At 37.4% G+C, this 14,135-nt stretch overlaps 1 protein-coding gene across 2 annotated transcripts in view; it reads right to left on the bottom strand.

Moving 5' to 3' along the window:
• NECTIN3 (nectin cell adhesion molecule 3) overlaps nucleotides 1-10,634 on the bottom strand; it is a 485,985-nt gene extending 475,351 nt beyond the window's left edge. For both annotated transcript variants that reach the window (XM_053706944.1, XM_053706943.1), the window contains exon 1: nucleotides 10,198-10,634. In XM_053706944.1, the coding sequence (XP_053562919.1) occupies nucleotides 10,198-10,285 (88 nt within the window). In that variant the 5' untranslated portion in view covers nucleotides 10,286-10,634. The remainder of the gene's footprint in view (nucleotides 1-10,197) is intronic.
• Nucleotides 10,635-14,135: the final 3,501 nt, after the last annotated feature.

The following is a 14,135-nucleotide window of genomic DNA, read 5'->3' as shown; positions in this document are numbered from 1 at the left end:
GAAAAATTGATAATAGGAGTAAATTAGAAAGTTCTAGAAAAAAAAAAAAAAAGACACAGAGGTGCCAACATGGCCTAGTAACGTCTATACACTAGAAAAACAATGTGGAGTAGAATAATACAAACAAAGAGCACCCAAAGGTGTCTTTTGGGTGCTCTTTGTTTGTGAGTATTATTCTACTCCACATTGTTTTTCTAGTGTATAGACGTTACTAGGCCATGTTGTTGCCTCTGTGTCTTTTTTTTTTCTAGAATCACCATCACCAGGGACTGACCATCCTTCTGACAGAGTGCTGCCCTCCATTGGATGTTGGATTATAAGGACTTTGTATTGTATTTTATGCTGTTTACATACCCTTGCTGAGCTCTTGTGGTAGCTCACACCAATGTGATAGGTGTTTCTATATATTGCTTTTGGGTTTTATTTCTTTTAAGATTTGTTTGGAGGAAGCGCCCCCTATGGGAAAAGGGTTTTTTGTATTTCCCATTTTCTTTTGAAATTAGAAAGTTGCTTAAAAACGCATGCTCTATCTGAATCATGAAAGAACAATTTGGGTTTCATATCTCTTTAATATCAGGATGCTGAAGAGCTGCGGACAGTAACTCCCAAACCGTGACAATCCGCAGCAGGATGGTTGGGAGAAATACCAAAATGGACATAAAACTCTAAATCAGGGATAGGCAAGATGTCCGTACACGGGTGTCCGTGACTAGCCCTTGCAGTGTCCGCCACAACCTTAGTATATCTTTTCTTTCTGATGAAATAAAAGGAATAAAAAAAAATATGTAGTGTGAATAAAGTTAGTGGCTTGTCAAGAGACTGCTAGCGATATTGGGTAATAAGTTATGGAATAAATAAAGCCTGAGTGAAATACTGGATGTGTATCTGCATAATAACACCCAGCTCTATACAAAGACACAGTAGTGAGGTGGCACTGGCACATGCGTATAGCAAGACAAGGGCTGGTTATAGGGTCAGTGATATCTGCATCGGTATAATAACACCCAGCGCTATATAATGACACAGTAGTGACACTGGCACATGGGTATAGCCAGAGGAGGGCTGGTTATAGGATCAGTGGTATCTGCATCGGTATAATAACACCCAGCGCTATATAATGACACAGTAGTGACACTGGCACATGGGTATAGCCAGAGGAGGGCTGGTTATAGGATCAGTGGTATCTGCATCAGTATAACACCCAGCACTATATAATGACACAGTAGTGACACTGGTACATGGGTATAGCCAGAGGAGGGCTGGTTATAGGATCAGTGGTATCTGCATCGGTATAATAACACCCAGCGCTATATAATGACACAGTAGTGACACTGGCACATGGGTATAGCCAGAGGAGGGCTGGTTATAGGGTCAGTAGTATCTGCATCAGTATAATAACACCCAGCACTATATAATGACACAGTAGTGACACTGGCACATGGGTATAGCCAGAGGAGGGCTGGTAATAGGGTCAGTAGTATCTGCATCAGTATAATAACATCCAGCGCTATATAATGACACAGTAGTGACACTGGCACATGGGTATAGCCAGACAAGGGCTGGTTATAGGATCAGTGGTATCTGCATCAGTATAATAACACCCAGCGCTATATAATGACACAGTAGTGACACTGGCACATGGGTATAGCCAGAGGAGGGCTGGTTATAGGATCAGTGGTATCTGCATCAGTATAATAACACCCAGCGCTATATAATGACACAGTAGTGACACTGGCACATGGGTATAGCCAGAGGAGGGCTGGTTATAGGATCAGTGGTATCTGCATCAGTATAGTAACACACAGCGCTATATAATGACACAGTAGTGACACTGGCACATGGATATAGCCAGAGGAGGGCTGGTTATAGGATCAGTGGTATCTGCTTCAGTATAATAACACCAAGAACTATAAAATAATGTTTTTAATTTCAAATGTACCTTAGTGTCCTTCACTAAGGTCTGTACTTTGGAAAATGTCTGCCACAGCCTTTGCCTGTGCCTATCCCTGCTCTAAATATTTATAATCACGCATGTAAAGAAAAAAAAAAGGTCAAGCTTCATTTTACAGATATATATATAAGGCATCTAATCAGATGACATACGTGCTGTTCGTGTCTTAGTTCATGCATATGCTGAAAACACAGCGGATGGTGGTATCCAGTGTATATTCTCAAACAAGAGATAGTCCCAAAATAAAGGGTCCCAAATAGAACTTCCGACGATGTCAATGGATGCTGCTCTGGTAATGCTGGGAGGGCTGTGATCCTCCTCCCGGAAAGGAACTTGGAAAAAAAAAGAAAGAGTACAAACCACTCTAAGGGTAAAAGTATTTCATTGGAGTGCTAAAGCGCAAGTTAAAAAAACAACGTACAAGAAATTAAAAACAATTCAGCATGTAAAACATATCACCACAGGTACTCCATAGACGGCCAAATGAGAGATGACAAATGCAGCTCAGTCCTTCCTGAAGTCAAAAGCAACCGGAACTCCGTAAAGACCTGGAGGTATTGGGCTTCTCAAAAGATGTTTAATGCCTGAATTGGAGATCCTGTGTGTGTCTTGTGACTCCTCAACGCGTTTCATCGGGATCCCACCCGACTTTCTCAAGAGGTGGTATATCGAAGAACCCCTTGCTGCCTTTTTTTAAAATAGCGGGTTATCTATAAATCGAATACGTAACAGCATCTGATTGGCCGGCTACGTGTCGTAAGTTGATAGGCTAGCAGGCGCCAATCCGCTCCTCAGTCCATAGTCAGTTAGACAGCTTATACATAATATATGTAATAGAAACATGTTTGAGATTGCAACATCATGAAAAAGAAAAAGCGCAAACAGTATTACAGATTAAAAAAAAAAAAAAAAAAAAAAGACATCACAATGCTAACTAGCTAGCCTTTCCAATTATACAGTAGCTCTACCTATGGATTTTTCCTCCCATCACTAGTGAGGTTAATTTTATAGTGATAGTCGTCAATCTTTGCAGATTTCTACCACCCTTTATCTGTAATACTGTTTGCGCTTCTTTTTCATGATGTTGCAATCGCAAACATGCTTCTATTACATATATTATGTATAAGCTGTCTGACTATGGACTGAGGAGCAGATTGGTGCCTACTAGCTATCAACTAACCACACGTAGCAGGCCAATCAGATGCCGTTACGTATTCGATTATGGATAACCCGCTATTTTTTTATTTTTTTTTAAAAGGCAGCAACAGGTTCTTCGATATACCACCTCTTGAAAAAGTCGGGTCGGATCCCGATGAAACGCGTTGAGGAGTCACAAGACACACACAGGATCTCCAATTCAGGCATTAAACATCTTTTGAGAAGCCCAATACCTCCAGGTCTTTACGGAGTTCCGGTTGCGTCTGACTTCAGGAAGGACTGAGCTGCATTTGTCATCTCTCATTTGGCCGTCTATGGAGTACCTGTGGTGATATGTTTTACATGCTGAATTGTTTTTAATTTCTTGTACGTTGTTTTTTTAACTTGAGCTTTAGCACTCTAATTAAATACTTTTACCCTTAGAGTGGTTTGCACTCTCTCTTTTGTTCTTTTTTTCCATGTATCATTTTGCCTTTGAGACAGAAAATGCATGTTTGCACAATACTAATGCAGAGATAGAAGCTTACTGTATAAAACTCCCACAGCTCTATTGGAGGACAATGATACACCCTACAAAACAGTTAATACATTTAAAATGCCCTCTTTTAGATGCAACAAATAGATAAATGTAATGTACCTAAAAAAAAACAACTTGTGTGTGGTCATTTTAAAACAGAGTGTAACCACTTTGGATTTGGATGTTTGAGTTTCCCTAAAATTCTTTTTAAAAAGAGGTTTACCATTATTTGTATGTAATAGTTTATTCATGTAAACTGATTTATGTTGCATTTATTTAAAAAAAAAAAAAAAAAAAAAGACTCACAGTCAAGCAACACAAAAGGGTGACAGCTATCTGCACGAAAGTTTGCTTTGTTCTGGAGCATGAAATATTACACTCATTTTCAAAACTTTCCACTGGAAAGTATGTATCTTCTATCATCTTAACATGTCAAAATAAGACACAGTCTGACACCTTCATCACAATTGTTTTCATGCAAAATTCAGTATCCGTCATTAAGATCTGCCTGATTAAATATCTAGCTCCACCACAATTAGTCTGCTTGGAAATCAAGCTGTGGTGATTTGTCAATCACTGCCAAGCCATCCAAACTGGCATTCTGCAATGCCTTATATGGTAAAAAGTTCCTGTAGCCATTGGCAGGAAAATATATATGCTATGCTGCCTGGGTATAATTTGGGTTCTAGAATAAAACTTTTTAAGCACACACACACCATCTAGTTAAAGGGGACACAAGTCAAAATTAAACTTTTACAAATCAGCTAGAGCAGCAATTTTAAACAATTTTCCAATTTACTTCCATTAACAAAACGTTCACAGTCTTTTTATATTTATACTTTTTGGAGTCACCAGCTCCTACAGAGCATGTGCAAGAATTCATAGAACATATGTATATGCATTTGTGATTGGCTGATGGCTGTCACATGATACAATAGACAAAATTGTCAGGAAAAAAAAAATAAAAAATCTACTACTCATTTGAAGTTCAGACTAAGTGCTATATTGCATTGTCTTGTTATCATCATGCACTTGTTGATTTTGCAAATCTACTTTACTGGTTCTTTAAAGAAGTAAAGGGATGTAGCCTGAAAAAGTTTGTGTGTGAAAACCCAGACCAATCAGATTTGCATGTTTTTTCAGAATCTGAGTGCAAATATCACATTCTGGGAACTTAAACAAAATAATCAGTTTGGTACCTAAGAGGTAAACTTGGCTGATTTATTGGGCGACCCGGGTAGGTGTCTGGAGCACTTCATGGCAGGAAATAGTGCTGCCATCTAGTACTCTTGCAAATGTATAACATTCTTGGAAACTGCTGTCATATACTGTTCCAGACACACGCAAGCTCTTGAGCTTTTCAACATAAAATACCAAAAGATAGAAGAAAATATAATGATAGAGCATGCAGTTTTAAACAACTTTTTTTTTTCTATCTGCAAAAGTCCATCATTAAACCATATAAAATGTTCCAAATTAAACAATTTTGTGGTCAGTTACATCACTGAATACAACTGACCTAAAATATAGATGGTTCAATTAAAAATGTTCGATTTCTATAGACCAATATTTGATACCAAAACCTGGCATTAATACAAGTAGCTACAGATACTTACGGTCACGCTGAAAGCCTAGAGCTACTTAGCAAGTGACAACCAGTTTGAACCTAGGGCCACATTCTCAGACCCAACATTATTAAATGGGTGTGGCAAAGTGCTTCTAGGTTGGACAGCTAATGTAGTAACCCCTTTCCGCACTTAGGACGTTCTATGCACTGCACTGGGCTTTAGCGCCCTTAGGACAACATAAAACTTCCTAGCCATTTGTCTGTACTGAAGCCATAGGCGCTTCCTGAATGGGATCGCAGGCTTAAAGGGACACTGTACCCAAAAATTTTCTTTCGTGATTCAGATTGAGCATGAAATTTTAAGCAACTTTCTAATTTACACCTATTATCAAATTTTCTTCATTCTCTTGGTATCTTTATTTGAAATGAAAGAATGTAAGTTTAGATGCCGGCCCATTTTTGGTTAACACCCTGTGTTGTCCTTGCTGATTGGTGGATAAATTCATCCACCAATAAAAAAGTGCTGTCCAGAGTACTGAAACCAAAAAAAAAGCTTAGATGCCTTCTTTTTAAAAAAAATGATAGCAAGAGAACGAAGAAAAATTGATAATAGGAGTAAATTAGAAAGTTGCTTAAAATTGCATGCTCTTTCTGAATTACAAAAGAAAAAATTTGGGTACAGTGTCCCTTTAAGGGGGTGGTGACACAATCCCATCACTGAAATCACACAATCGCAATTTTTACTTATTAGCTTACATCGGAACTTCTCTGGGCGGGAAGGGGTTAAGAAACCAATATGTGGATAAACACAAATAGTAGTAATGTAATGTATGTGTGTGGGGGGGGGAATACAGGGTTAGTGCCGATGTTTTGTGGCATAAAACAAGCAAAATAGGCGCTATGGAAGTAAGAGATTATAGATCTCCATGAAAAGCTACCACTGTACTGAATGGTATCAGCCATTTCTAAAACTGCTCTTTCCAAACTTATCACACTTTTATTTCTAACAGTAAACCCATCTACATAACTTTCAGTACATATTCTGTGCCTAACACCACTGCAGCAACAAAGCACTGAAGTTCCTTGTAATTTATTATGTGTGCATATATTCACTACAGGAAATTCCTACTAGACGAGGAAGAGTAAAAATAACCTAATACGCAAAATGTACACGCATGCTAAAAGAAATATATCATATTATTTACATAATAAACAGATATTCTAATCCATGGCTAAAGTGTTTAAAATAAAACTAATCTAAAAGCCCTTTTTAAAAAAAAAAAAAAAAAATGCAGTCTCCTGAAAAAAAAACTATCCTATTTTTTGAAAACAACTTAAATTCTTTCTGAATTAAGATTTGTGTTTTAGCTAAAACACAACTTATTCTTAAAATATTTTAAAATGCTCTTTCGCTGTATAGTTTCTAGAAAACACAGAAATTTTTATATATATATATATATATATATATACACACACATATATACACACACACACACATCTGAATCATGAAGGAAAATAATGGGTTTCATATGCAATAGTAAAATAATCTATAGTGCTTTTTATTGCATGTCTCCTTGTGTAACCCTGCAGAGGTTGAAAGTATATTGCAAAGTTGTTTAATTATGTAGAACAAAATATTTTATATCAAAATCTCAACTGCTTATGGTCCCTTTAAATCCCACTCCAGTGTAGCAAACCACCTACTCCTGCACTGGAAATCATTATGCTCCTGATTGACCTACCAGCAGCAAATAAACACGTAATTAGGATCACACAATGGTACAAATACCCTAGTGTATTAATGCATTTTATTATTGCCATTTTGTGTCCCTTTAAAAGTAAATATATTTTGACTGGTGCCAGTATACGAAAGCTATAAAGCAATTTCCATAAGTGCTCAATTTCACACTCACTTCTCAAGTACATGTGTGAGCTATCGTGTCTGCAACAACAGAAGATGGTATATAAAATAGAAAAATAACATGTTTCTCAAAGCCATGATTTACCTTACTTGAAAAAGTGAGGGTAAGTTTGATAAAAAATTGTTTAACACATTCAAGTAGTTGTTGAACAATATAACAGTTATAAATTAAAAGCCCCTAAAAAGGACTGTGAGAAGATATGAGAATTATGATGAAGAAAAAGGAGAAGAAAAAAAAAATAGTATTAAGCAGAAGATTTAAACTACAGAAACCATTCAAATAAGAAACAGTTAAAATGATATTTTAAATGATCGTTGAAGGCTGTTATGACTGGCAATTTGCTCTGGTGAAATAAAATGTGCAATTAAATGTTATGTATCTTTTGCATGTATCCTGAACTAACAATAGAAAGAGAGACTCTCTGATGGCTAATAAAAAGATGCCTTAATATGAAGGGATAGAGAAACATATTTATATAATAAATTCAAGTTTCTTAAACAATGAAAAACGGTTTACAACTTAAAAATCAGAGTATAGTCTCTTATGTAGAATAAAGAAAAACAGCATAGGTAAGGGATACTCAATTACATGCTCTTTCCTTAAAAAAATGCACTAATGCAGATACAATAAACATTCAATATATCACACAAATCAGTATTTTCAGGTCTACCCTCAAGCAATTATAACAGGCCAGATTATATTTCCTTGACTATGCTGGTCAGCTGTTCGCTCACTGACTCACCTGTAATCAGGTAGGGAAATCCTGAGAATCTGAACTGTTAAGGACTGGGTAAGAAATATCATATAAAGTTTGTCAAAGGGAAAGTGCCAGATATAGGACAACAGTGAAATATCATAAGGATACTATAACATGGTGAAATAATATTTCAGGTAGAATGTACTACATTCAGCTTTGCCACAATGAAATGAGTCTGACAAGCTGTTTAGGTGATGAAGTTAGATGCAGAAATTTGTTTTTATCTAATGTGATATATTAAAGAATTATATGTAGGTTGTGTGTTTACTTTCTCTGTAAATTGCTTTTCTTAGTATGTGTTGCTCTCTTTCCAAAAATTTGCTGTCTTCGCATTCAGTAAAGCAAGGTTTTAAAATAAATTCCTGAAAACAGAAACTATGTATGATAAATGCTATTTGTTTCAAATTCTAAGTTATAAATGATTGTCTCTTGTTTTTTAACCTAATTATAATTACATGTTGCAGTTGGGGTACTTAAAAAGGGACACTAAACCCAAAAATGTTCTTTCATGATTCAGATAGAGCATGGAATTTTAATCAACTTTCTAGTTTACTCCTATTATTAATTTTTCTTCGTTCTCTTGCTATCTTTATTTTCAAAGCAGGAATGTAAATCTTAGCAGACAGCCCATTTTAGGTTCAGCACCATGGATAGCACTTGCATTAACCCACCAATTAGCAAGCATAACCCAGGTTCTCAACCAAAAATGGGCCGGCTCCTATGCGTCACATTCCTGCTTTTTAAATAACGATAGCAAGGGAACGAAGAAAAATTGATAATAGGAGTAAATTAGAAAGTTGCTTAAAATTGCATGCTCTATCTGAATCGAGAAAGAAAAAAAATTGGGTTTAGTGTCCCTTTAAGTCAAACATGTATGCCTGTAGGGATACTTGCTATAGAAAGGTTGAGAAACACTACCCTAAGCTACAATGACATAAAAAACATCTATGTAATATAGTCCAAATCTATTCATACACAACCATGTAAATAAGGAGCAAAAAGGATGTAGGACGTATACAGATGACATCACTTGAACACCCTGGGTGTACATTACATCACTGGGATCCAACCAATTATAATAAGATCCAAGTATATAAAATGAAAGTATTACCAATTAATATCTATTAGCAATATTGCAACCCATATGCCACCTAAAAACTTTAAGAAGAACAATTTGGGATTTTTAAAGTGCTATACTTATTCCTTATAGCAGCTTGTGACAAGATGGTTCAGAATCTCTGGTTTAGATAATAAGACTAAAAGTGATTTACATAATTATAAAATAATTAGAATGGTCAGAGGCATAATGTGTAGTCTTGATTTGTGTTTCTCCTAATTTATACCATTTTGATTACACTACACCCTAAATAATGTATTATAACATGATAAATAAGACACTCATAAAACAATGACATTTATCACTAAACAGTACTACAATAGATCAAATGTTTTAATTGCTCGAGGCAAAAGCACGCACAGGTGTTTAATGAGGCAAGCAGCAAGGTGAAGGTTAATGCCCATTGTCAGACATCACAATCCAATCAAAGAGCTGAGCGTTCCCCGTTCCCAAACAACTAATCCGCCTCCTCTTCCCCGGCACCTGGGAGAGTTCAGCTCTCGGTGACATCACCACACGTTACGGTCGCCCTGGTCACAGAGGTGGCCAGTCCCCTGCCACTCAGGCAACCTCCTGTGCCATACAACAGAAGCACAGGCTTTATAGGCCCACTTTAAACTGCTGTTTAACCACTTGGCTTCTGAAACGCATTGCTTAAAGTCCTTCTCTGGCAGCCAAAGGGTTAAAATGGAGGTTCAGCTCCTTTAACCCCCCTCTAAAACGGGGGAGGGGTGAGAAGCACAAACTTTAAAAGGGAATCCCCTCAAATGGAAAAGCATAGAATATTTATAAGACAAAGCGAATTATAAATGCACAGATACAGATCACCAGCATGACTTCTTTGCAAAGGAATGTAAAACTCCTAGTTAAAAAAACCCATTTACTTCCTGCAATGCAACAACACAAAACATAGCTTTGCTTTAGGTCTCAATGGTTTTAAATAACGGTTTTCTAATTGTGACAAGTGGAAACCTAAAATTAGCTGCACAGCCAAAAACTAAAATAAAAATATTTCCACGTTAAGCTATGCGACTTCACTAGGGACACATAGGGTGGGGTTGTGTGCATGACTCTGCAATAACAATAATAATCATCATGAGGGTTATAAAAAGTTGTATAAAAAGAAGTAAAAAAGGAACAAACAGAGAGTAGGGATACCCAGTACAGAACAACCCCGCCTCCTCCTCCTTCCCCAGAACTCAACTCACCATACACCCTGCATAAGAGCAATAGTGCAAGGGCGCATTGGGGGGATTCCAGGCGGGTGGTATGGGATCTGCTTCTCCTGCACGCCATGCTCCCGCAGTAGTAATCCCCCTTGATTTTCCCAACTGCAGCTGCCCCGATCACAACGCGGCTCCCAGCCTCACAATGCTTGCAAATGGGGAGGTGGTTGGCTGGGATGCGCCACACAACCCGAGCCGACTGGGAGGGGCCAGGCCAGACAGAGCTCAGAGGTCACCCGTTTACTGAGAGCATGGGTACCCTATGTCACCGCATGTGTGCTTGCTTCACCCAAACAGCACAATCCCTGCACAGCACTTCTACAACAGCTCGGCTCCTCTCTTGCTTTTCTTCCTCCTCTTTTTTTTTATTCCGCCTTCGCTTCTGTAGCAGAGGCGCTCTTGTTGTTAGGTAAATCAGTGCTGAGCACAGTCCAAAGTGCGAAAGCCGAGATGTGTTTCTGTAAAAGGAGAGGCGGTTACGTATTCATTACACGTTCCTTTGCTAAAAAGAAATCTGACCACAACAGCTATGTCTTTTTTTTTTCTTCTTTTCCACGGAGACTAAATATTTGTGGTTTTTTTCATGAGTATCCCCCATCACAAATGCCAGCTGCACTACCCTTGTGTCTGTTTAGTAATTGTATCTAGGTATTAAGCGTCTTACATATGTCATATCTTCTATTATTCCTTCTGAACTTGGGAGTCTTACAAATTCTTTAATGTTCTGAGGAGAAAGTTGAGTTAGTAGGTTATAGAACAGTGTGTTATAGTTTTGGGTAATGTTTAAGCACTGAATCTGACCATTGTTTCAAGAATAAACTATGTGCTCCAATCTAATCAATTTTAATGTATACACAGATTTTTATTTTTTTAATAGTAACAATTTGAAATCATTTCCGGTCAATATGCAGCTAATATAGGGGTTTATCACAATCTAGGATAATTATCTGAATTAGAAAAGAAAACTGCTCTCTCCAATCATAGGAAGTTAAAGGGCCAGTAAACCCACAAAATAATGTTATATAATTCTGCACATAGTGCAGAATTACATATCAGCTTATTGCCAGCTTTTTACCTTAAAGGATTTCAGAGAAATTTTCCTACGAAAATTACTTTTACAGTACGCCGCTCCTGGCTCTACCGAGCGGGTCAGTTTGTTTTCCCTAACCGCATTGGAGACACTGTATATTCACAGCCGCCCCGAGCGCACCATTAAACTCAATGTAGCTTGCTTGTGCTACCAGAGCGGGAGCGAGCTACGTTGAGTTTAATGGCGCAGCATGTCCGATGCGCTTAGGGAAAACAAACTGACCTGCTCAGTAGAGCCAGGAGTGGTGTACTGTAAAAGTCATTTTCGGAAGAAAATTTCTCTAAAATCCTTTCAGGAAGAAAGCTAGCGCTAAGCTAATGTTATATAATTTTGCACTATGTGCAGAATTATATAACATTATTTTGTGGGTTTATTGGCCTTTTAAAAACTTTATTAACAAACAAGCTGTTTGCTAATAACGTTTTTTTAATTCCCATGATTAGAGAGTGCAGCTTTCTTTATTATTTCTGATGTGTAATAGACAAATAGAGCAATGGGGATGCTCTGAAAGTTAGCACCCATTTAGATGTGGCTTAGGCTGTGACACACTGCAAGCAGAGCGGCGTGCAGCGTGTAGATTCGGATGTGCGCGCTGAGTGTGTCCTGCCTTTTCATCTCTGAGCACTCTGCCCTGTCAGGTTGCGTAGCTGAGCTTCCAGAGATGAAATATTTGAACTTCAGAAGCGGTGCAATTTCGCCTCCCGCCGCATCACTGCAGTGTGTCACAGCCTTTATGGACATGCATATGGGATAGTGCTGGTCCTTATTTGTGTTTGTACTAAAGGCTGGGACTCACTGAGAGCAGCGTGATGAAACGGCTGTGTGTGCTCAGTGTGTCCTTACTTTTCATCTCTGAACACTCAGAGTTGAAATATTTGATCATCAGAAGTGGCGCAAAGCAGCTGCTTCACCTCGCGCCGCATCACTTTCAGTGTGTCATAGCCTTAAAGGGACAGTATACACCAATTTTCATATAACTGCATGTAATAGGCACTACTATAAATAATAAAATGCACAGATACTGATCTTAAAATCTGGTATAAAACTGTTTAAAAACTTACTTAGGAGCTCCCAGTTTAGCTCTGTTAAAAAGGTTACTGGAACACCCACTGCAAGTGGGAAATATCAGACCCTCCCCTTGCATATGAAAAGACCCTTTACACAAACAGGAGCCAGCTGGAGTAGGTATACATCAGTATTCTAAAACTTTGGGGCTTGGTTAAGAGTCTGAAAATCAGAGCAATGATATTTAAAAAAATAAGCAAAACTATACATAAAAAAAACGGGGCTATATAAATGGATCATCTATAAAATTTATGCAAAGAAAAATCTAGTGTATAATGTCCCTTTAATAATTATCGATGAGCTCTTTTTAGACATTTTTAGAAAATTGGCAACTGCTCCCAGGCATTCAGCTCTTTTTGGAGCTGGATTTCTTTTTGTGAAAGTGCAAAACACAAAGATGTGGATTTGCACAGATCTTTGTGTGTTGCACTTTCACAAGGAGAAATCCGGCTCCAAAAAGAGCCAAGGACCACGGGCAGCAGACATTTTCTGCTTTCATTGTTAAAGGGATAGTCAAGTAAAAAAAAAACTTTCGTGATTTAAATAGGGCATCTAATTTTAAACAACTTTCCAATTAACTTTTATTACCAATTTTGCTTTGTTCTCTTGGTATTCTTATTTGAAAGCTAAACCTAGGAGGTTCATATGCTAATGTCTTAGACCTTGAAAGCCACCTCTAATCTGAAATCATTTTGACAGTTTTTCACCACTAGAGGGTGTTAGTTCATGTGTTTCATATAGGTAACATTGAGCTCAGGCACGTGAAGCTCCTAGGAGCAAGCACTGATTGGCTAAAATGCAAGTTTGTCAAAAGAACTGAAATAAGGGGGCAGTTTGCAGAGCCATAGATACAAGGTAATCACAGAGGTAAAAAGTATATTATTATAACTGTGTTGGTTATGCAAAATTGGGGAATGGGTAATAAAGGGATTATCTACATTCTTAAACAACAGAAATTCTGGTGTTTACTGTCCCTTTAACATAATATAACAAAGGCACATGTCTAGTTCTTTTCAACATGAACCAAACCACAATCAGCATCACTTTTTTCATCATCAGTTCGGTGAAAAATTGTCCTATAAATTATCAACTGATTAGTAAACATGGTTATTTTACCATCTAAGGTTATCCAGAAAACTTGGACCATTGGGGAAGCCTGAGGACAGGTTTGAAAACCAGTGCGATAGAGCAGGAAATTTTAAGCAACTTTCTAATTTACTCCTATTATCAATTTTTCTTTGTTCTCTTGCTATCTTTATTTGAAAAAACAGTAATTTAAGCATAGGAGCTGGCCCATTTGCTTTCATGGGCCAGCTTCTATGCTTACTTTCCTGCTTTTTCAATTAAAGATAGCAAGAGAATGAAGAAAAATTGATAATAGGAGTAAATTAGAAAGTTGCTTATAATTGCCTGCTGTATCTGAATCGTCAAAGAAAAAAAATTGGAGTTGTGTCCCTTTAACAATATATTTAACAGCTAAAAATGACTTGATAACTCTGGAGAACATTTTTCATTAAAGAGTAGCCCCAAAAGTGTTTGAATGTTACATTGGTTTTGCACAAAACACACTGATATTACCCAAGCCATACTGGATATCATTAGTAACCAATGTCACTAAACAGATACAAATGCAACCTACTTAAAAAAATAAAGCTAAAAAATTAAGCATTTTTATACTAAGGCCAAATCCGAAGCCACACAGGCCCACTATACCAATAATGTGTCTGTACAAATCTTCTAAAAAGACTTGGAAACTAGGCATGTG

This window comes from Bombina bombina, chromosome 3 (genome assembly GCF_027579735.1).
Source record: "Bombina bombina isolate aBomBom1 chromosome 3, aBomBom1.pri, whole genome shotgun sequence".
Lineage (NCBI taxonomy): Eukaryota > Metazoa > Chordata > Amphibia > Anura > Bombinatoridae > Bombina > Bombina bombina.
The sequence above is the reverse complement of the archived record's forward strand: the minus strand, read 5'-3'. Positions and strand labels throughout refer to the sequence as shown.